This window comes from Nannospalax galili, unplaced genomic scaffold (genome assembly GCF_000622305.1).
Source record: "Nannospalax galili isolate Female #2095 unplaced genomic scaffold, S.galili_v1.0 scaffold543, whole genome shotgun sequence".
NCBI classification, from domain to species: domain Eukaryota; kingdom Metazoa; phylum Chordata; class Mammalia; order Rodentia; family Spalacidae; genus Nannospalax; species Nannospalax galili.
Window position 1 is genome coordinate 115,648 of NW_008352270.1, and position 24,580 is coordinate 140,227.

General features: G+C 38.9%; 2 protein-coding genes and 1 non-coding gene across 3 annotated transcripts in view; all 3 read left to right on the forward strand.

Annotated features, from left to right (window-relative positions):
- The window catches only part of Ahctf1 (AT-hook containing transcription factor 1), a 73,898-nt gene extending 50,848 nt beyond the window's left edge, over positions 1-23,050 (forward strand). The window contains exons 27-36 of the mRNA XM_008849146.3: positions 1,093-1,285; positions 3,007-3,210; positions 4,164-4,569; positions 6,865-6,964; positions 9,231-9,325; positions 11,719-11,921; positions 13,307-15,068; positions 19,103-19,227; positions 20,505-20,587; positions 21,808-23,050. Of these exons, the coding sequence (XP_008847368.1) occupies positions 1,093-1,285; positions 3,007-3,210; positions 4,164-4,569; positions 6,865-6,964; positions 9,231-9,325; positions 11,719-11,921; positions 13,307-15,068; positions 19,103-19,227; positions 20,505-20,587; positions 21,808-22,000 (3,364 nt within the window). The 3' untranslated portion in view covers positions 22,001-23,050. The remainder of the gene's footprint in view (positions 1-1,092; positions 1,286-3,006; positions 3,211-4,163; positions 4,570-6,864; positions 6,965-9,230; positions 9,326-11,718; positions 11,922-13,306; positions 15,069-19,102; positions 19,228-20,504; positions 20,588-21,807) is intronic.
- LOC115066995 lies at positions 16,394-16,500 on the forward strand. Its single transcript, XR_003846434.1, has one exon. It is a non-coding gene; the product is annotated as a U6 spliceosomal RNA (small nuclear RNA).
- A 93-nt stretch (positions 23,051-23,143) lies between the features above and the next one.
- LOC103746899 (kinesin-like protein KIF28P) overlaps positions 23,144-24,580 on the forward strand; it is a 65,808-nt gene continuing 64,371 nt past the window's right edge. Inside the window, 1 exon segment of the mRNA XM_008849183.1 lies at positions 23,144-23,224. Within this exon segment, the coding sequence (XP_008847405.1) occupies positions 23,144-23,224 (81 nt within the window).

The following is a 24,580-nucleotide window of genomic DNA, read 5'->3' on the forward strand; positions in this document are numbered from 1 at the left end:
CTTATACCTATAGAATTTGAATATAAATTAGGTGGGAATGGGTTGTAAGAGAAAATAGAGAAACCTTAATTTTAAGATCTCGGTTAGAGAGGATATCCCAAAGCTATGCTTGCTACAAAATAACAAGTATGAAGACATTGTACTAAGAAAAGATTTCCTGCAAGTATTTCTCCACTGGGTAATAGTTTGTTTGGCCTGACATTCTTGACAGTGAAAATTTGAACCTAAGGCTAGACTCCAAGGAAGACACATCAACCAAGGGTTCTTACTTCTGACAGCAAAACATCCTGTACTTTGATGGTCATTTTCAATTTAGGTTACACTTGCATTTGGGGGAAAATAAAATGATACTGTTTCCTGTCACTAAAAAATGGAACCTCCCAGCCCTGGGAGGCAGAGGTAGGCAAATATTTCTCTGTGAGATCCAGGCCAGCCTGGTCCACATAGTGACCTCCAAGTGGACTGGGACTAGGGAGATTCTGTCAAAAAGTAATAATAATAATAATAATAACCATAAGCTGGGTGTGATGGCAAATGCCTGTAATCCCTGTACTTGAAAGAGAGCAGCAGGATTGGGGATTCAAGACGCATACACTCCGTTCATTAAGAAATAGTAAAAAGAATGCCATGTGCAAGTGGTCCTCCAGAAATTGTGATTTGAAGAATTTGTTTTTGAGTTTAAATTACATCTAAAGGGAGGGTGGACAACTAGAATTCGTGGTTTTTAAATTGTTGCCTACAGTTGAATAGCTGGGTATGGTAGTGCACACCTTTAGTCCCAGTTGGGAGGCAGAGGCAGACAGATCTCCAAGTTCAAGGCCAGCCTGGTCTATATAGCAGGCTCAAGCCCATCTAGTTCTACAGGGAGACCCTGTCTCAAAAAGACCAAAAGAAATAAAATTGTTACCTACAGTTGATTTTTTTTTTTTTGCCTTTCAGACAACTGACTTTAAACTAGTGCTGGCAGTTTTACTTCATTTATGTGGTTATGATATTTAATAGTGAATATGCAAATCTGAGTAATAAGTTACTCAGTTGTTTTGAACTCAATAAAGAAGTTGTCAGGATTTTTCTATTTATATTTAATTCCAGATTGCTGGACTTGGTTGTTCATCCTACTCCCCAGCCTTCGCAGCATTTGCAGTTTATTCAGCAAAGCCCCACAAGATCTCCTTTGTATCTGCTCTCCAGCTCATTGCCATTAAGTTCACAATTCAAAAGGCCACATCAGAACACCTCCAAGCCTTCAGAATTACTTTTACTAGAAACTCCTCTTGTAGTTAAGGTTAGTATTACCTGTGTAGCATTCTCAGAGGATAGTGGTTATCAAGTAGCATAGAGAAATTAAGCTATTTATAGCATAACTCTGGGTAGTAAGATACTTTAATTTTAGTTTTTAGGATTATATTTTTAAATTCTTAAAACAATTGATTAAATTTAACATTTCTTTTTATGTTAATAATTGTCTTGAATATAAGTCTGTATGAGTATGATAAATTGGTCTTTACAAAATGCTTTCAGATTTATTAGGTGATTACATTTTTATATAACCTTTATTGATTTTATTTCTGCCAAATATTTAGTAGGTTTACTTTTATACATTTCACTTTTCTGGCCACTTTGATGAAACATATATTATCAGGTGATCTTTAATGGCTTTCTTTTATACTTCCTGATGAAAATAAAACCAAATTTGTTATGACTAGTAATAATGGACACATTCACAAAGTGATTGTATAATGATCTATTGGTGTTATTTTGTTTTTGCATTTTGGGGGTTTTGAGACTAGTTCTCACTGTGTAACCCAGGCTGACCTGGGATTCAGTGTATATCTCTGGATGGCCTGGAACTTGTGATCCTCTTGCTTTAGCCTCCTAAATGCTAGATTTTCAGTGTGTGCCACTGTTAGGCCAAGCTTCTCTTAAGTTTTCTTGTCCAGTAGTGTGGACTAAATCCCAGACGCTTACTTTTTCTTCCTTTTCTTTGTTATTGATTGGTTGTGGGGGAGCACCCAACATTCATTGTGAAACTGGGAGATTCTTATTTTTCAAGTTGAGAGGTACCTCACTGAAGGCTTATTACTTAGTTATTACAAGGTTGAGTATTAGGTTCTTTTTTTTTTTTAATATCCAGAACAGTATTTCTAATGTTTATGATTACCTCCTCCCCCCAAATCACTTTTTTTTTGGTCTTTTTGAGACAGGGTCTCTCTGTAGCCCTAGCTGGCCTGGAACTCACTTATGTAGACCAGGCTGGGCTTGAACTCACAGAGATCCACCTGCTTTTGCCTCTTGAGTGCTAGGATTAAAGGCGTGTGCCACCACACCTGGCCCAAATCACATTTTATATTCTCTATGGCTAAGGTCAGGTGAAATTTAAGTCAGGGAATTATTTTGTGCCTTGTAGTAAAAATAGTTTATTTTTTTAAAGAAATCATTATACGCAGGTAATGTGTCTAAAGGAATTCATTAATCTGATGGAGCTAAATAAGCTGTTTACTAGGCCTTTAGTATACAAGTTTAGCAAGAGAATGATCTATTCAATAATTTTGATTGCTAATTTTAAACTATTTTGTTTATATTAAATTTTTAGAGGATCCTAGTAAGTTAGTTCTTACTAGATTCCTGGTAAAACTTTTTATAACTCTGAAGTCATTCTTATTCATTTAGATTAGCTTCCTATAATTTATAAATTTAGGATTGTATCCTGGCTTTCACCTACCTTCACTTATTTTAGAAATATTACTTAAATAATTTACTATACCATTTGACATTTTATTTTTTGTAGTTGAATTTAAAGGGGGGAAAAGTTTAGAAAGATTATAATAATTTTTGTCTTGTAAACTTAACATAGAAAATTCTAGTAGAATGTAATATTTTCCTACCAATCTGAAGTTAAAATTTTACTTATTTATTTGAAGATAAAAATCTTAAGTTACTGTCTGCGCTTACATAAATCCTGTTTACAAACATTGCTAATGTAGTTCTGCTTGCTCTTTATCATAGAAAGCTAAATCCTTGGCTATGTCAGCTACTTCTTCTGGGTTTGCCGAGTTTACTCCTCCGTCCATCCTTAGGTCTGGTCTTCGAGCAACACCTCTAGCATCTCCTTCTCTGTCACCTGGAAGATCTCTCACTCCACCTTTCAGACTTAAAGAAACTAGAATTTCATTCATGGAAGAAGGCATGAATACAAACTGGACTGCTGGAGTAAGTTCGATAACAGGGTGAAAAATTTAAAGAATACATTGGCTCCTGAGAGCTTTTTACTTATTTATTGAACTTCTGTTATTAATTAGCATCACTTAGATTTTTGTATGGAATTTTGTAAATAGTCTTAAAATTAGGAAATAGTTCTGAGAGAAACTTAGAACATGAGCTCTAAGCCCAAACCATCATTTTACAGGAAGGTAAAACGATGGAGAAGGTAGCTATTCAACAGAAATGACACGAGGGTACACAACTCCTAGTGGTACAGTTTTTACCCAGTATTTTGTTGCTTCTCTTGTACCTAACTGGTTTTTTTTTTTTTTTTTTTTTTTTTTTTTTTTTTTTTTTTTTTTTTTAAAAAAAAAAAAAAAAAAAAAAGAGGACGATAAATCTTTCACTGTGATATATCAAAATAATAAGGCCTGTTTCCTACTGTTCTTCTCTTTCAGCCGTATTTTTTTTCCTTTTTTTTTCCCTTTCTTTTTTTTTTTTTTTTTTTTTTTTTTTTCTTCTTTTGGTCTTTTTGAGACAGGGTCTCCCTGTAGCCCCAGCTGGCCTGGATTCGCTATGGAGACCAGGATGGCCTTGAGATCCGCCTGCTTCTGCCTCTCAAGTGTTAGGATTAATGGCATGTGCTACCACGCCCGGCCCTAATTGGTTTTATGTTTAGGAAAATGTGTCTAGGGTTCCCCTGTAGTTAATAGAAATCCACAGTTAGTAACTACTGGTCATCTGGCCTGTTCATTGTATTTTGTTTTAAACAGTGCCACTTTGGGAAACATTAACCACCATCGCCTTTTAGTTATATATCTAAAGAGAATTGATTTGGAACAAATGAATTGTAATTAGCAGAGAGTTTGAAAAATTACAGTGTGGACAGTGTAGGTGGATATGATTGGGAGAGATGGCTTAGGACTAAAGTGCTGATGCTTTCCTTTTCATAATCTTGACAGGCCACAGATGGCAGCAACACTAAAGTATTTGTTAGTTCATCTTTACATAAATGTGGACTTCCAGCAGAAACTGAATGGGTAAAGAGTAATGACAAAAAGGCATATTTTCCCCTGGATAACCCTGAAAAATACCATCAAGGTATGGATGCGGGGTCATTGGGTACCCTATCACAAAGTCCAGAGAAACTAGATGTCAACAAAGAAGATAGTACTACTTCCACCAGATCAGACCAGACTACCTTAGAGTATCATGATGCACCATCACCAGAAGATTTTGAAGATGGTGTTTTTGTGTCCCCCAAGCCACCAAGTGCTTCCACTGAGTTAACTACTGAAAAAGCTGAGAGGAATGATGAAAAAGATGTGTTTAAGTCAAAAGGAACGTCATCTATGGAGAAACGAATGGGTAGGGACTTCTACAGACTCAATTGACTATTGCTATCCACAGTTAAACTTTTTTAAAAAAATATTTTTATTTTATGTGTGGGAGTCTATGGTCTGCATGTAGGTAGGTGCACCTGTGTTGTGCAGTGCCCTCAGAGGACAGAAGAGGCTGTCGGATCCCCTGGGACTGGAGTAAGGACAGTTGTTAATTACCATGTGGGTGCTGGGATTCAAACCCGGGTCTTCTGCAAGCAACCAGTGTTCTTAACCGCTGAGCTCTCTCTCCAGATCCTTAGTTAAAATTTTAATAGAATATTTTCCACCATAAGAAAAATGTCAAGGTTAAATAATTATATGCTCATAGTGTACTGTGTCTTAGATAAAATATACAAATTTTATTCTTTCAGTTTATGAGCATGGCTTGTATTCTTTATAAGTAAGTCACATTTGAAGGCAGGAGGACATTTATATGCTATCTTTATCATGGCATTTAAAACTATTTTATTTATTTTTAGTCGCCTGCATGTATGTAAGTGCACCCGTGTTGTGCAATGCCAGCGGAAGTCAGAAGGTGTTGGATTTCCCCTGAACTGGAGTTATGGGTGGTTGTTAGCCACCGTGTGGGTGCTGGGACTTGAAACCAAGTCCTCTGCAGGAGCAGTCAGTGTTCTTAACCTCTGAGCCATCTCTCCAGCCCTTTATCATGGCATTTTAAAAAGAACAGAAGCTTAAGGAATGAAATGTGACAGGCTGTTTCTCTAGAAGGTTTTCCAATAACTGAGGAATAATAGTGCTCACTTTAAAGTCTTTGTGAGTACTGTGATTTTCAACTTGTCTTATAGCCTGTTGAATAGAGTTCTGCTCAGAAACCGGAATTTTTTTGAGTCCCTAAAGTCTGCTCTAGTAGAGGACTCCCTCCATGCCCTGTCTCCCTGTCCTCCCATGCGTATGCTGGCTGTTGAATATCAGTGAGTGCACCAGACAGAGTACCTGCCTACTTCATGTAGAGCATAGTGGACTATAACACAAGTTCTTAAAATGCAACTTGTTTCATACTGTTCTGGGTTATGAGGGCCAAGGGAAAGGAAGGGAGACTTGGCTTAGAATTGGTGAATCCGAAAACTATGCCTGTTTTACATTATACAAAAAAAACCCACTTGGAGCAAATTTATGAAAGGAACTCCTTAGATCCATAAAACCAAATACTTAATAAAAATCCGTGACATTGGGCCAGGTGTAGCTCAGTTGGTAGAGCATAAAGTCTAGCAAGCAGAAAGCCCTGGGTTTCAATCTCCAGCACTGAGTCCAGCATGATAGAACTGTAATCCCAACATTCAGGAGGTATAGCCAGGAGAATCGAGTTCAGGGTCACCTGCAGTATGTGAATGTTTAAGACTAGCCTGGGATATATGAGCCCTTTCTGCTTGCTCCCCCAGACATCTGTATCATAAGTAGAGTCTATCAAAGAGTGTTTTCTGCCTAGGCTTCTTAACAATGAGTTCACTGGTTTGAATTGTGGTATCTTCAGTAAACATATGAGTTACTGTTCTAAGAACTTTAGGACTTATTAATAGAATATGTCTAGAATTTGGGGGCTGGAGAGATGACTCAGCAGTTAAGAGCACTGGCTGTCTTGTAGAGGACCTGAGTTGGATTCCCAGTACCCACATGGCAGCTAACAACCTTCTATAACTTTAATTCCAGGAGATCCGATACCCTCTTCTGACCTCCTCAGGCATTGTATGACACAGGTGCACCTACCTACATGCCGGCAATACACTCATACACATAAAATTTTTAAAAATTAAAATAATTTTAAAAATAATGTGTCTAGAATTTCATATTGGTGTTTCAATGTGTTATAAGTGTTTACATAGTAAATATTGGATAACTGGCTGTAGCAGTGTCTTCATTATGTCTGCAGTATTAGGCAGTCTTAAGTAGAAATGTTGGGGGGTGTTATAATGTAAAACGTAGAGTGAAATAGATTAAACTTGAATCTTAGCTTCTAAATATGCTTTGTGATCTAAGGTAAGCAATGTAACTTTATGCTTCAGTTTTCAGCCATCTCTTTGAACATTGAGAATTAAGTTCATAGTGTATGTGTAATTAATACATACATTGAGCCAAAAGTGAGATGTGGGAAGTTAAGAGGGGGGCTCTTGAGCTAGGCCTAAAGAATTAGAAGGAAATGCTACAGCCTCGTGCCAAGGAATTAAAAGAACAAAAAAAGCAGGGCCAACAGCTTCTTTAAAGTTAGTTCAAGAAGATGCATAATTGTGAGACATTTAACATAGATAATCTGTATGACTTTCAGGCACTGGGGAAGTTTCAAAGGAGGCCTTTTCAGAATTCAGTCACTCAAGCCCCATTCAAGAGGCTTCAGCTTCTCTTTGTGTGTCATCAGTTTGTGAAAGGTAAGTTTATGGAAACAAATTCAGATACTTTTTTAAAAAAGAAGTTTAATGAAATCGTGAACGCTTGGTGAAATATTCTGTGGATATTAGAGCTTATTTAGAGCTGCAGCGATGGCTTAATGAGTGAAGTGCTTGCCATGCAAACATGAGGACCTGCGTGCAGACCCCTAGCACCCATGTAAAAAGTTGGGTGTGTCAACATATGCCTGTAATACCACCTCTGAACTTGGAGATAAGAGGATCCCAAGGGCTTGCTGGCCAACCAGACTAGCCAGTCAGCCAGCTCCAGGTTTAGTGAGGAACCCTGTCCCAAAAAATAAGGTGGAGAGCATAGACACCTGAGGTTGGCCTCCACATGTGCACACACAGGTACCTGCAAATACATGTGTGTATACACACACACATGCATGCCTGCGCATAAAGTGGAACATAAGGAAGGTGACTTAGTTTGATCCATACCTAGTTCTTGTCTTACCCATTTTGTGCCCCCGACCCTGAAGACAACTTTATTCTCTTCTATTTGGGTGATAAAAGAGTTGCTAGTGTGTTTCTGATGACCATTTGAAAATATTACACTTCCGCTAGCAAAGCCATGGTAGTAGATGTAGGGCTGTCCTTGCTATTTGAAGCATGGTCTTGTGAGGTGTGGTGGTGCACATTTTTAATTCTAGCTCTTGAGAGGCTGAAGGATTGTTGAGTTCCAGGCCAGCCTGGGCTATATAGTGAGACTATATCAGACAATAAAAAGAAACCTCAGTCAGGTTGGTTCTAGTTCCTATATTATGGTCAGTTGTTAGGTTGCATGTCAATATCACTATCCATTATTGAAAGTCAGCTGACTTAATCAGTATGATTACTGAAGTTATCCATCACCTTTGTTTTATTTCAACTTGTATGTCAACACTGAGTGGCACTAATGGAGCAGGTATAAAACAATGATGACTTCATTCTATAGCCACAATAGAAATCCAGTAAAGCTAACTAACTTGCATAAAATACGATCATTTAAGGCACTGTAAAGATAATTTATTCCTTTCTAAACCATTAATGGATGTGACTTCACACACTGCCCACACAACTTTAGGATCATGCTAGTCCTGTACTGAACTCAGTCACATATTTTACTGCTAAGAATAGAAATCTTAATAACTGGAATCTCTTTCAGGTCTTCATCAGAAAGTAGGAAAAATCATAAAGGAATATCATGATTATTAAATATTACTTGTTGTGATGAGTTGTTTTGTTTTGTTTTGTTTCTTGGTCTTGTTGAGACAGGGTCTCCCTGTAGCCCCAGCTGTCCTGGAACTCACTATGTAGACCAGGCTGGCCTTGAACTCACAGAGATCCGCCTTCCTCTGCCTCCCGAGTGCTGGGATTAAAGGTGTGCGCCACCATGCCTGGCTCTACAACTTATTTTCACTCTGTCATTTATCTTAATAGGAACTACCATTAGGATTAAAATGTTGATGCTGGCCAAGTGTGGTGGCACATACCCTTAATCCTAGCACTCAAAAAATAAAACACAAACCTGTTAAAACTGAACATACTGAGTTATAGAAAATGTACATTTTACAGACTTACTTGAAAAATGTAGCCACACTGGTTTTTAGGTTTTTGTTCGTGTTTTTTAAAAATCTTTTATTATTTTTATTTTATGTGTATGAGTGTATTGCTTCATGTATGTAAGTATGCCTGTGTCATGCAATGCCCAAGGAAGTCAGAAGAGGACGTTGGATTCCCCTGGAACTGGAGTTATGGGTGGGTGTTGGGAATTGAACCCAGATTGTCTGCAAGAGTAACCAGTGCTCTCAGCCACTGAGCCATCTCTCCAGCCCATGTTTTCTTTTTTGAGAGAGGGTTTAACTATGTACCCTTGGCTAGCCTGGGACTTCCTGTGTAGACCAGGCTTGCCTCGAACTCAGAGATCCACCTGCCTCTGCCTCCCCGGTGCTGAGATCAAAGCTACCACATCTGGGCAGCCACTGATTATTTTTAAATGTCTGAAATGTAATTTATAGACTGACAGGCAGTTAAAAATCTTTTTATTTGTACTTTTAAGGCTGTACTATTGTAAACTATAAATAGAAAGTAGGGGGGGAAATGTAGGGTTTCTAATTTTCTTGTAAATTTTATGATAATGAAAGTAAACTTGAATGGTGGCTTCTCTGAACCTTGGTTTTCATCACCAAAGTAGGGAGAGAGGCAGCAGGGCTGGAGTAGATGGAATTTCCTTCCATATTAAAAGTGTACATTTCTGTTTCTAAAGGCAAATCCTCACCTCGAAGTCCAAGGTACCAGTTTTGGATGGAATAATACCTATTGAAACCCGAGCCTCTGCAATTAGAACAGACAACGATGAGTGTATGTATCATTAGGTTTTCTTTCTCAGGTCTTCCTTCCTCTCTGGTCAACTCTCCTAGAATAAAGACATTTTGTGTCTATAAGAGTGGGACTGTCAGCCAGGCGTGGTGGCACACGCCTTTAATTCCAGCACTCAGGAGGCAGAGACAGGTGGATTTCTGTAAGTTCAAGGCAGACTGGCAAATTCCAATCCAGCTGGGGCTACAGAGGAATCCTGTCTCAAAAAGACCAAAAAAAAAAAGTAGGATGACTTGGGGGCTGGGAGATGGCTTAGTGCATAAAATCACGAGAACTGAGTTCATATCCCCAGCATGACATAAAAAGCCAGGCTGGGATAGTGCCTGCCTGTAATCTCAGTCTTGGGAGGCAGAGATAAGGGATACCCAGAGCAAGCTGACTGGCTGGCTCAGAATGAATTTTGTGGACTTATTTCCTTTGGTACTTGAAGTAAAATTACTGATCCATAGCAGTTTATTCAGGGAAATAATAACTATATGAAATTAATTTAAAGTGTAATGTAGTTACTTTTTCCCTTAGGTATTTGAAGACTATACTCTCCTCTGTGGGTCCAGAATTGGGAAAGCAGATGCATGGAATGTTTAGTCCCAAGTTTCCAATGTATCAGTTCATTTCATCTTCCTAATACTGCTGTAATGTCATCTAGAGCCCATACCTTGGCTATCATGCCTTGGTCTATCACAGTGTGAGTAAGGTTTAGGGCAAGCTTGAGCAGATGTGTTTTCCCCCCAGTTAAGCATATGAAAGTAATATGTGCTTATTATAAAATAATCTGGGGAGAAATTGCTAACATGTAAAATAAAAACCAGGAATACTCATTTCAAGACTCTATCTTTGCCAGTTTAAGGTGCCTTTTTCCTGAATTTTGTTATATTTTCCTATATATATGGAAAGAAGGGATAGTAAGATAACTAAAGAATTGCATGGATTTGAACCAGACAATTTGGATTCATAACTCAGGTCTGCACTTACTAGCTCTCGTGGCTGAGATATACCTCTATTTTCAAGGGAGAAATACAGATTAGCCAATCCTAAGTATTTTATCCTGTCATAATAGCATCTAGATACAGATGGTCTGCGATAATACTTAACTAATTGCTTTTTGGTTAACATGGACTGATTGCCATTTTTGCTTGGTTTTATTTCATTTCTTCAGTGAGTATCTTATTTCTCTTGAGTAGATATTAACTTAGAGGGTCAAAGACTAGGCATAGATTTCTAGTATTTTTTTTCCAATAAAGGTTGGTATACTTTCATATAAAATATGCCACAAAATTACTTTTTACTTGGCAGAGAGTATATCTGTCCCTCCTTAGACTTCTTCTACCAAAAGAAAGATACCCATTCCATTTTTTAAATCTTTTTTTTTTTTTTTTTTTTTTTTTTTTTTTTGTCTTTTTGAGACAGGGTCTCATAGCCCCAGCTCTCCTGGAATTCACTATGTAGACCAGGCTGGCCTTGAACTCACAGAGATCCGCCTGCCTCCCGAGCTCTGGGATTAAAGGCGTGTGCCGCCACGCCCAGCTAAAATTTATTATTTTTATTTTATGTGCTTTTATGTAAGTAAGTGCTCCCGTGTCATGCAGTGCCTGAAGAGGACAGAAGAGGCTGTCGGAGCCCCTGGATCTGGAGTTATGGACAGTTGTTAGCTGCCATATGGGTGCTGAGATTCAAACCTGGGTCTTGTGCAAGAACAACCAATGTTCTTAACCACTGAGCCATCTCTCCAGCCCCAGCCATTTGAGTTTATTAAGATGATAGTCTCAGCCAGGAGTGGTGGCACACACTTTTAGTCCCAGCACTTGGGAGGCAGAAGTAGGTGGGTTTCTGTGAGTTCAAGTCCAGCCTGATCTACATAACAAGTTCCAGGCCAGCTGGGGCTACAGGAGACCCTGTCTCAAAAAGACACCCCCCCCAAAAAAAAAAAATGTACTCTGGTGTTAGAGAGATGGCTTGTTAGTTAAGAGCACTGGCTGCTCTTGCAGAGGACCAGGGTTCAGTTCCCAGCACCCACATGGCAGCTAAACTCCAGTTCCAGGGGAGATCTGGCAACTTCTAGCCTCTGTAGGTTTGAATTTATGTGGTTCATTTACATAACATGTAGGCAAAACACTTGTAAAATAAAAACAAATCCTCTTACCTTTAATCCCAGCACTAGGAAGCAGAAGCAGGTGGATCTCGAGTGAGATTCAGGCCAGCGTGGTCTACATAGTGAGTTCCAGGCCAGCTAGGTAGATAGACCTTGTCTCAAAAAACAAAACAAAAAAATAGATAAATAGATGTTAAAAAGATAATATTCTCAAGTCTAAAGAGACCCTTTCCTTTCTGTTCGCTGTCTTAATGGCATGGATCATAAGCTACTCTCTTTCTTTCAGCTGTGGCCGACATCACTGACTATGAAGGCTCTGGGCTCGTTACTTCGGAATGCCCTGTTAGGTCTAGGAGCCTTGACCAGGAAGTAACTTTGAATCTGAAAGAAGACCATGAACTAGAAGTTGGTGTACTAAAAGAAAATGTTGTCTTACCAGAAGAAAAGCCTCAAATTTCTGACAGCCCTCCTGATACTCAAGAAATTCATGTAAAAAAAATAATTTTTTTAAATTCTTTGTCAGTCTTTTAGATTAGTTAGGTGTGCAGATAAAATTACTTAAACTTAACTGTATTCTGTTATTTGACCGCAACATAAATACGTATTCAAAAAAGAAATTATAAGTATTTGTAGAGTATAAAATAACATTCTTTAGGAAGTTTGTATTTATGAATATGAAAAGTTAAGCCACAACTTAGCAGTTTCTTTGCTTATTACGTGCTTTAATTGGAAGGTGTTTTAGCCATCAATATAAACATAGCAGCTACTTGACAACACTTGAAGACTACGTATATGAAAACAAGTCAATGCAGTAAACCAGGCTCTCCTCCTTGCACATCTGTGGGAGGATGATACAGAAAAGATTTAGTACTTGAGATGACCAAATCCCTTTCATTATGAAGGGAACTTTCATATGATAAATGAATTTAAGATTAAAAACCAACTCTCATAATTATTCTAATTCTTTATAAAAATCTGAGTATGTGGAATTTGGGGAGTTTATAAATTTATAAAATGTTAAATTCATACATTCATCTTTATACGTACTCTCACTGTGAAACAAATGGCTAAAATTCCTATTTCTCCAGTTTGGAAGCTGATAAAATGTGGGCATGGTGTAAGTGGGACTCCTCCTTTATAGATTATTTCCAACCTATCAACTCACTGAATGTTTGGGGAGTGGGCAAATGTCATGTCTAGGTGGGTGATAATGTCTACCTTCTTGGTCAGGAGATCTCTCTGTTACTTTCTGCCTCCTCCTTTTTCTCCCCTTCCCTTACCAAAAGGTAAATGCAAGGACCATTCCTTCTTCCACCAAACCCTTGCAGGAGAGGTACTGAACTTGAAAGCCTTAGGAATTTCATGGTTTATGCCAGCCCCAGCAAAGGGAAGAAGATTGAGTCTAGCCCAAGGGAGCTTATGTAGGTGAATTGTTCTTCAACCTTCTGGGGATCATGCTGTTTAGTGTGGATAGTTAGGTAATTCGGGGATTATTGTTAAACTACAGTTTGGGGTTATTTCCTTTTCTCCTCTTAAGTTTTTCCTTGGGTGAGAGTAGAATAAACCTTCATTTTCTCAGATTTGTTAGAATAATGATTTTCAAGGTTTTGTTAATACTGTCTTTAGCTAAGAATGTGGAATTTCTAGTTTAACTTGGATCAAAATAGGATCTTTTTCTGTCTAGTTATTTTGACTGAGTGAGGTCTCATTTCTTAAATAGATATTTCATAAAGTAAGCCCATTTGTGTATATCTTGTAAGCCAGGTGTAGTTTTTATATTTTAAAATTCACAAAGTGAGATGGTTATTAAAATCCTTTTCCCTTTACATATTTTATAATTCATTTACTAATCTCTTACCTTTAATTCATTGTAGGTGGTTGACCATGAAAAACTTGAAGTTCAAAATGCAGAAGAGGAGGCTAGGAATCTTTCATTTCATGAGCTGTATCCGTCAGGAACACTTAAACTTCAGTGTAATCTTGGTACTATCGAGCAGCAGTTTTGTGACCTACCTGATGATAAAGACTCTGCCGACTGTGACATTGCCGATGTGGAGGGGGAGCTTTTTGTGGCCCAGAGCAACTTTACCTTGATACTGGAAGGTGAAGAAGAAGTTGAGGCACCTAGTGTGTTACCTAAAGCAGCTAACACAGCAACTAAGGAGAAACCTGTGCCCCTTCTAGCACATGATGGAGAACATGTTGCAAATTTGCCATCTGTTATAACTAGTGACCAAGAATCCCACAAGGTAGAGACTTTGCCATATGTGCCTGAACCAATTAAAGTGGCAATTGCAGAAAATTTGTTGGATGTAATTAAAGATACAAGAAATAAAGAAACTACTCCACAAGCAGTGGAACAGGCTGTTCATGAAAATATACCTTTACTAAGCCCAAAGGCAACACGGTCCACCAAGTTAATGAAATCTACATTTAAGACTGTTCAGGAAGCGAGTGTAGTGACTGTTAACATCAGCCAGGGGGATGACATGGTTTCTACTAGAACTCGCACAAGAAGGCAGCATGCCCAAAGCCTGAATATCTCATTAGAACAGCAGGAGTCCTCAGCAGATGTTGCTCCTCCTAAGTTGGGCCCACCAACTATCAAGAAAACTAGAAAAGGAAAAGAAATTCCTGGGTCTTCTGAAAGTCCCTATTCCGGTGTAAAGGAAATATCTCAGAACCAGCAAACACCTCAAAATTCCATTACTCCTAGGAAAGGAAGGAAGAAAAAAGAAGTTAATCAAGACACATTACAAAATACTGATGCTGTGAAACAGGAACCACAGGTTACTCCAGATAGGGAGCTGAAAAGAGTGAAGTCTCAAGAACTAGCAACTGAAGAAGCTTCTAGGAAAGAAGTTAAGCCTTCATTTGTTAGGAGAGGGACTCCTCGGAGAATTAAAAAATCTGTGGAAAATCAAAGTGCTGAAATTACTAACAATCTAAAAGTTAGTAAAGCAGCAAGTCATAGCGGAACCACAAAAAAATTAAGGAATACTAATTTAGAAGTTCCTCAGAACACAGAATGTAAACAAGATGAGAAACTCAGTGACCAACAATTGCCTCTAAAACGTGGAAGTGTCAAAGAGGCCAGTGTGTTAAATGCGACAAAGGAGCCCAAGCTGGATTTATCCCAGTTACCTCTTAAAGCAGAATTCGATGTGTCTGCCACACCTAGGAAACGTGGTAGACCAAGAAAAATAATTCCATTGGATACTGTTGACCCCAAGGCTGTTGAGGAACAGACTAGTCCCAAGAAGAGAGAAGTTCCCAGCATCCGAAGGTCCACACGGAGCACCCCAGCTAGAAATGAGAACACTCTAGAGCAGTCCATCTTAGTGCCAAATGAGGCGCTTACCATGGTGATGGCCTCCAAGAAAACACTTACAAAGTCTCAAAGTCAAAGCCAGAAACGTGCATTGTACTCAGTATCAGAAGACCACACAGGTGAATCAACCCACAAAGACCCACATGACCAGGAGGAAAGATTGTTTGCCACTGCTGCTTTTCCTAAATCTTCCCGGAGCACAAGGACTAGGTCTAGCAAGGTCATCTTGTTGCCGGACTTTTCTGAACCAAAAACTGAACCTTTATTTTCTCCTCTTGCAACAAAGATTCCAAGTAAAACAAAAGGTACTTCATTTGATTCCTCATTTTAATCTCATTCAGGATACATAGCCTAAAATTGGATTGTTTAAAGGCACTCTTCCAGTTGATGATTTAATTAAAAGCACTAAATATTTAAGTATAAGATGTCAGGCTTGGTGGCACATGCCTTTAATCCCAGCAGAGATTAGGCAGAGAGAGGCAGAGGCAGGCAGATCTCTCTTGAGTTCAAGGCCAGCCTGGTCTACATAGTGAGTTCCAGGCCTTCTGGGGCTACAGGGAGACCCTGTCTCAAAAAGAACCCCCACCCCAAAAAAATAAGTATGAGAGACACACCATCCCCCATAAAACACACAAAATTGACCTTCATTTCATGTTTCCTAGTTGATTTTCAGATTCTGTGACTTTTTCTATTCTATAATCCACTTGACATGAATTTTATTTTGTTCTGTTTCTCTTCATTCTGTCCATACATCTAAATGGCTTAATTTCATTTCCCTTTAAATAGATTTGCTTGTTTGTTTTTGTTAGCCCAAGCTAGCTTTGAACTCACTGTAGATGAAGAGGACTTTGTACTCCGTATCCTCTTGGCCCTACCTCCCAAGTGCTGGGATAGCAGCTGTGCCACCACTTCTGGCCTAGAATCACTGTTTTTGAATTGAAATATCGTAGCTTTTGGCTTATGTCCCAGTGATAACCCACACACCCACATTATTTTGTGGGGAACCATCAGTAGATTTTTGTGGCTCAGCACAATAGACATTATTTAAACCCTACTGCATTCCCAGCCTCGTCGTCAGTGACAAGCTCAGTAAGGTGATGATCTCCCAGAAGGATGAAAGTATGTATAAAAAGACATTCATGAGACTGGAGCAGTGATGGCTCAGCAGTTTAGAGTGTTAGCTGCTCTTGCAGAGGACTCAGGTTTGGTTCCCAGCACCCACACGGTGGCTTACAACCTTCATAGCTCCAGTTTCAGGGGCTCCAGTGCCACCTTCTGGCCTCTGGGCTTTGCACATACATAGTGCGCTTACATGCAGACTAAACACTCATACACATAAAATAAAAGTCAGTTTTTTAAAAGCACATACATACGTGAAGTACACAAACAGGGAGTGAGTACTTCTGATACCTGTGCTATTAAAATTTCAGTGCAAGTACTTCTAAAAATGTCCAGAAAGGTGATAATACAAAAGTTCAGATAGGTATAGCTGACTAGGTGCCATTTAGAGTAGCACTTCGTAAAGTTGGTTTTGTAGGCACACAAAATACGGTTTTCCTTAAGTTATAGTTTGAAATTTATGTTTCAGAAAAGCAGTTGATAGCTTTATTCATTTAAAAACTCAAGTGGCGTGCTCGCTTCGGCAGCACATATACTAAAATTGGAACGATACAGAGAAGATTAGCATGGCCCCTGCGCAAGGATGACACGCAAATTCGTGAAGCCTTCCATATGTAAAAGAAATAAAAATAAAAATAAAAACTCAAGTGGCGCCAGGCATAGTAGCACACACTTTTCTTTAATCCTAGCACTTAGGAGGCAGAGGCAAGGCAGATAGCTGTGAGCTGGAGGCCAGCCTGGTCTACATAACAAGTTCCAGGTCAGCTGAGGCTACAGGGAGACCCTTTCTCAAAAAGACAAAAAACCAACTATCATGTGATTTTTGTAAGGCATTAGGAAACACTCCTATGTAGCTGCTTTCTGACTTGAGGAAGGGCAGGAGGAAAATAAGCCTGTGTTTTTAAAAATCTTCAGTCTGGGACTGGAGAGATGACTTTGTGGTTTAAGAACACTGGCTGTTCTTGCAGAGGACCTACATGGTGACTAACAACTGACCATAACTCCAGTTCCAGGGGAATCTAGTACCTCTTCTGACTTCCTTGGGCATTGCACAGCATAGGCACACTTACACACATGCAGGCAATACACTTGTACACATAAATAAAAATAATTTTTTTAAAAAAAAGAAAACTCTCCAATCTGAAGTTTTCTGTATTTGATACTCACTTTGCAAAATCCTCAAAGACATTGTATTTTTCCGAGCATGACATCACAACACTTTTGGCAGGAGGATCACCATGAGTTTAAGGCTGGCCTGGGTTATAGTGAGATCTAGGTCAACCTGGTCCCCTACTCAAAAACAAAGTTTAATACTTAGTTGTTTGATACATACTACATATACCTATGCTGAGGGCCCCCCTCAAGTAATTGGTATTTGTCCTCAAAATGACTTATTGCAGCAGATACAAGCATACTAATTTTTATAACATCTGTGATTGTGGTAGCACTCAGTAATCCCCTTCCTTCATGGTAGTTTTCTGTTTTTTACCTGTACTTACATGGTATGATGAAATATGTGAAATTTTAACTATATTAGGCTGCTTTGTTAGATAAAAGTTATAAAATGAGAGCCAGGCATGATAACATACGGCTTTTTTCACAGTATTTGGAAGACAGGCAGGCAGATCTCTGTGAGTTTGATGCTCCAGTGACTCTCGAACTCATCAGTTGGCTAGACTGACTGGTCAGAAGCCCTCAGGATCATCCTTGTGTCTTAGAGCACTGGGATTACAGGCACATGCCACTATGGCCAGCTTTTACATGGGTGTTGGGATCTGAACTCAGGTTTTTATGCTTGCATAGCAAGCACTTTACCAAACACTGAGCCCTCCCCCAGTTCCTCCAAACCTGAAACATACACAGCATTGTAGTTTTGGAGTTGCTTGATTTCTTCACTAGTGGCATTTCATCTTCCCTAATATGCCACAGGTGCTTAAGCATTGTCCTGTGGGATATTTGAATTGTTTTCAGGTTCCTAGTATAAGAAACTTTTATGAAATGATAGTTTTGGAAGTGATAAGGGATTTGGGAATTTGGACCTCACTTTGTTTGAAATTGGCCACAAATGTGTAATTCTCCTGCCTCTACCTTCTGAGGGCTGGAATTGCAGGTTTACATTCAAATTTTAATTTGTCTTTGTGTTTATAAATTTTCTATCAAGAGCTCATTCTTGAAACAGTATCGTAACAAACACAGAAATCAACTTATAAAGCACTTGCTATATGCTACAAATTGTTCAGATCTTTCATCATCAGAACTTTGAGATAGATGTTGTTAGTCCCTTTTTTTTCATTTTATTTGTATTAAGTGTATTACCTACATGTATGTAAGTGCACCTGTGTCACGCAGTGCCTGAGAAGATCAGAAGGCAGCGTTGGATTCCCCTGGAACTAGAGTTACAGTTGTTAGCCCCCATATGGGTACTGGGACTTGAACCCTGGTCCTCTGCAAGAACAGCCAGTACTCTTAACCACTGAGCCATCTCTCTAGCACAATAAGAAAGTTGTTTACAGGAGCATGGATGGGCACCTTACTAGTGGCTACACCCTGAAATAACGTCTCCACCTCCCCACCAACAGTTAACAAACTGTAGAAAACGTTAAGGAGGTGTAGTGCACTGAACTGTTTTTTCATCTGTGTTATAGCCTTCTATTTTTCAGCTAAACTTTCTGCTTTTGTGACATGAACCTTTCTGTTTCTCTTGACTGGAGCAAGTAGCTCAGAATGAGGTAGAGAGCAGGGTTAATGTCTGCATTTCTTCCCATAAGAACTTGCTCTTGCCTAAACCATTTACTGTATAGTTGAAACCTCATCTAAAATCTATGATATGCAAACTAGTTATATGAAATCAGTGCTTTCCCTAGGACATTTTAGAAGCATGAAGGATTAAACTAATAAATAGTAGCTTTGTGCCACCATGTCTGGGTCTGTATGTTGTAATGTTATTCCTAGACATTTGGTTTACCTAAATGATACTGTGATTCTTTGCCCTGCCCTATCCTCCCTTCCCCACTCCTCTATCATTTCTCTCTACTGGCAAGGGTAATAAATTAGTATGTGTGTTCTAGGTAGGGTGGTTTGCATGTTTCTTTGTCATTTGTTCTAAGCTTTTTGTTAACATGTGATTGTATTTGTGTCCCTATCCCCCACCCCTATGCATTTTTTTTCCCTTAAGATGCAGAGGTACAATGTTTTGTTTGTTTTCCCAACTGTCCTTTAGCTGACAACATGAAAGCAGCTGGGCAACTGAAAGAATTTGTATCAGATTTGTCTTCTCAGTTTGTTGTCTCACCTCCTGCTTTGAGAACCAAGAGGAAAAATACTTCAAAGCTTTTGGATGAACTGGTAAGGAATGGGTAATGTTTATTTTTTTTAAACATACTTGTTTTGTTTTGCTTTGTTGGTTTGGTTTGTGTTTGGTTTGGTTTGGTTGTTTTGTTGCAAGCTCTTCTTTCTATACCCCAGACTGGTCTTGAACTCATGATCTTGCCTCAGGCTTCTGAGTGCTGAGATTACAAGTACTTTAAGTAAATTTCTCTTAAGTAAATTTGTTGAAAGATAGCATGCATCAAAAGCCTCAAACTGTTATCCTCCCTCGAATTACCTGTTAGGGCAAAGGGGTTTTTTTTGTTTGTTTTTTTAACTGCTTTATCAAAATCATCTGGGTGTGTTTACTTAAGATAATTGGTGTGTCATTTGGAGAGCATTCCTGAAAAGTTTTAAGAGTTGATTTGGGGTCTGGAGAGATGGCTCAGTGGTTAAGAACACTGGTGGTTCTTGCAGAAGACCCGGGTTTGAATCCCAGCACCCACATGGCAGCTAGCAACTATCAGTAACTCTAGTCCTAGGGGATCTGACAGCCTCTTCTGACCCCCAAGGGCATTGCACGACAGGGGTACACTTACCTACATGTAGGCAATACATGCATACACATAAAATTTTAAAAAAATAAAAAAATTTTTAAGTAAAAAAAGTTGATTTGGTAGTCTCTTGCACACAGCCTTAGAATGAAACTTTTTCAAGGATTAAGTGCCAGTTGCTTTGCTTATGAATATGAGCTCATAAGCATTTGTTAAATTACCTTCCGTGGGTGGCTTATACAAAATAATTCAACTGACAGTTAATTGAAATACAGTTTAATTGAAGAGACAAACATGAGTGATAAGTTGATTTCATGATTTCTAGTCACATGCCCCTGTAGGGTAGAGTAGGCAGGCCTTCCTGGCAGAAAAAGCTGCAGAAACCCAGAAACATGGTAGTATGGTGTGGGCAGGTTAAAGTCTCCACCAGCTAGCAAATAGTCCTGTGTAGGTTTCAGGTAGTTCTATGAAAGATGAAGTCTAAGGAGGAGAAAAAGCATCTCTGGTCACCCAGTCCCTATAAGAACCTGTATTCCTAGCCAAGGGAGTAGCAGAAAGGTAGTGGACAGTAACGTCAAACTGACAAGACTTAGAGAAGAGGCTAAACTCAAAGAACAGTTCTAGTTGGTCAGGAGTTCTACTAAAGAATCAGAGGAGTTCATCCGGGACTGTAACTCCTTGAGTCAACGGAGTACTTTTGAATTCAAATTTTAAATGTTTAATTACTTAAACAATTTGTGTTTATAAATTTCTAACCCATAGGAAGGTGACACTAAGCCATTAGAAATCATAGGAGAACAGAAAGTGAAAAGAATCAGGACTACAAAGACAAAACAAGCAAGCAGGTAAGTAGCATCTTCTATTCTTTAATCCCCCATCTGTTCTGTAGAGTCATTAGGAAAGGATAATTCTGGGGTGCTTTTTTTTGGTCTTCTTGAGACAGGGTCTCCCTGTAGCCCCAGCTGGCCTGGAACTCATAGAGATCCGCCTGCCTCTGCCTCCTGAGTGCTGGGGTTAAAGGTGTGCACCACCATGCCTGACTCTTGGGGGCATTTCTAGCAGACTCCTTGACACTGTTAGATCCCACTGCTGCAGCTAGAGTTGTCCATGGAGTGAGTGTGAGGCCCTTTCAGCTTTGTAAAAAGCACAGGGTCTGAAAGTGGTTATTGCCCACTGGATATGGTGGGGAGAGAAGAGACAGTTTGCCTTTTCATTAATAAAGATGGGTAACTTAGTAATTGTAAACTTTAAAATCCTGCAGTTATTTTCCACATAGCAATATTATCCTTTTCAGATATTTGTGTTTCACAGTATTCTGTTCCTTCTGTGCTAACTTGAATAAAAGTACAAATCCATCCATTTTGTCTCTTAAAGAGACAAGGCAACTGTTGACTAATAACACTGCTCACTTGTAAACTGCCTTTGTATGTGCTGTGGTACTCCTGATTGGCTATTGTTGGCTGTTTGAGGGTCCCCACAACCACGTTGTGTGCGTGTGGCAGTGCTCTGAACCTAAAGCCATCCATGTGCTAAGGAAATACTCCCTCAGGTTGATGTGCCCAGACCAGAATTGCCTTTTGCTTTTTCTGACATCAAGTCATGGGCTGATATTTAGCCTTGGCTGATGTGGAACTTGCTGGGTAAACCAGGCTAACTTCAAACTCAAGACTCCTGTCTCTGCTTCCTGAGTGTTAGAATTACAAGTGAGAGCTAGCCTAACATCAGAATTGCAATTTTTTGCAAGTTCCACAGACGTGCTGGCTCTCATTCCATAAACTGACTGTTTTTAGACCATCCTTACAACACAGCAATATCAAGATATGAATCATTTAAAGGACTGTTTAGAAAGGGTTGTTATTGAACATCCAGATTAGAGGGGTGGCAGGGTTCTCTTAAGTGAAGCCCTAGCTCTGCCTCTGATTAGCCTACCTCTTCCAGCTGTACTTGACTTACCATAAACTCTACCTCTCCAACAAAGTGAGAACAGCTGACCAGACCAGTGTTGAGAAGCCAGCTAGATTCACGGTTCAGTGTGCTTATTCTTACATGATTACCTTTCTTTCAGAAACACAGGAAAAGAAAGTTGGTCACCTCCACCAGTAGAAATTAAGCTCATTTCTCCCTTGGCAAGCCCAGTTGATGAAGTAAAGATCAGGAGACCAAGAAAGACTACAGAAGTAGCAGGAAAAACTCTTGCAAGGGGCAAAAAGAAGCTGTCTTCCTTTCCAAAGCAAATTTTACGCAGAAAAATGCTGTAGTTTTTACCCCCAAAATTTTAATGTACATGTTTGTAAAGTCATCGGTATTTGTGTGGATTATTAAAAGTCACCTAATTTGGAAGGAAATAATTTATATAATTGTAAAATTTTGTAAACAGACATAAATAAGTATAGTAACTCCATATGGAGTATGGTTCTAGCCCAGGCATTTTATAAGACTTCGTACGTTTATATAATATGTAAATATGACTTATTATTGGGATGTTAAATAAACGACTGTAAAGTATTCACTTCGTGTCTGTTAGATTTTTGAGAGGGGATTTCTGTTTTACCTGATTTTATATACAAGTAAGCATTTCTCCATTTTCCTCTAGTGTTAAGATAGTAGACCAGTCTTAAAATGAAGGAAATTAAATTGTTTTTTAAAGTTGCTATTTTATAATTTATGCACTTTGTTTCTGTTACTAAGATTTCTAATCATTATATGTATTTTTATTTGGGCTTTGCCTGATACTTACATTGAATTTGAATTATGGGCATGTGATTTTTTTGCTGCCTTTTTGTAGTTTTACAAATTTTGTGAAATCTACCTCAAAACAATAATTCTTCAAGTAATGCACTGGTTAACTATAATGCTGGCATTTCTTGTTCAGTAACTCAAAGACTATCTTGTCTCTCAATTCAGAGACTGATTATCCAGGTTAGATTGACCGGTTCACTGCTTCTTAGCAACCTCGTGAAAGGATTTGAAAAAGAAATGTAAAGTCTGTTTTAGAGATTGCCAGTGCACCATGTGTGTAACCGAATATTCATGAGTAGTTCAGCCAAGGAATATTCATGCTGTGAAGGAGCTTGCTACTGAATCATGGAAATCTCTTACTATTCAGGTTTTTAGACGAGCAGATTATCACAGGACCTCAGGCACAGATGCTGGAGCCTGGGAAGAATGAAACATGCGACGTGCTGTGTGACTGTGCAGTTAAGCAATGGTACTTGATGGAGGCCGTGAAATTCATTAATAATTTAAGTGTTGTGAAATAATTTATGACAGGTAATTGATAGTATGTAATGAATGGAACGTTGATACCTAGAAACAGACTGCCTGTGTCAGCTAAGCTTTCAGTGTTTTTAGTGTGAAGCATAGCGTGTGTTCTGTGTGTTATTTTTCTACCAAATAGCATTATGGATAATGAGCGAGTGAACGCGCCTGTGCTGGGCACCGACCGTGTGCGAGTGGCGGTGCGAGTGCGGCCTTTCAGCCAGGTCAGTAAATGTTTCATTGCCTTGTTGAAACTTTAACGGACTTTGATTTTATTAATTTTTTAATGATAGTTACCAAATTTGTATTTAAGCTGCTTGTCATTTATGGAATATTAAACTTATTTAAATGAATAACAAAGATCTAAGCATAATTTAGTAAACACTTTCATTCCTTGGTACAAGTAGCACAATAAAAATGACTGACAAGAAGTACACTGTCAAGGTAATAATTATTTAAACCACTGCAATTTGTTGTTGCTTATAAACATCTGATACCTTTTTTTTTTTAGATGAGTGTATTGACTACATGTATGTGAGTGCACCTGTGTCAGTGCAATGCCGTGGAGGTCAGAGGCAGGCTTCCAATTCCCCTGGAACTGGAGTTAAGGATGGTTCGTAGCCACCATGTGGGCGCTGGGAATCAAACCCAGGTCCTCTGCAAGAGCAGTCAGTGCTCTTAACCACTGAGCCGTCTCTCCAGCCCCCTGGTACCTATTTTTAATAAATGTATTTGGGGGGCTGGAGATGTAACTCAGTTAGTAGAATACTTGCCCCGCATACATGAAGCCCTGGGTTGGGGCCCAGCACTTTTAATACTCAGTGTGAGGACACATGCCTGGATCCAGCACTTAGGAGGCAGGGGCAGGAAGACTAGAAGTTTAAAGCCATCCTGAGCTATGTTGTGCATTATTTAAGGCCTGCTTGTGGGAGGGGAGTTCCTCCCTCTATAAAAGTAAGTCTTAACAGTTGCCAGTGTGACATATGTAAGTAATTCCAACACTCAGAATGCTGAGACAAGAGGATCAAAAGTTAGAGACCAGCCTGGGCCACATAATACAACTTTGTCTCAAAAAAACAAGAAAGTAGGTGACAAATTACCAATTCTAAATTAACTCCAGGTTTGGTTTGCTTAAGTTAAGAGTTGTCCTGTGTAGCACAGGCTGGCCCCTTGCTCATCAACTCCCCTGAGTGCTGGGATTATAGAAATTCACCACTGTGCCCCTGTATTCTCTCTATGTATTTTAATGAATTTACATATAAATGGCTGTTCATAGAAAAATTGCTGCTTTAAGATAATACATAATTTACAGCTTAAGACCTTAGAACAACTATCAATGCATCAGTTAAAATCTAATAGCTAATCTGTTCAACAAGCTTTTAACTATAGATCAAATACTTATGAGGTACTAACAACAACTAAGGAGATTGTTATCAAGCAACTTACAGTCTTATTAAACCAATTTACTAAATAATGTTTTATCAAGTAAGACTTTTTACCATAACAATAAAGTAACATACCAAGAGGAAACTCAAGTTCATTCTTGTAGATCCAGATAAATACTTGAGAAGACCATGACG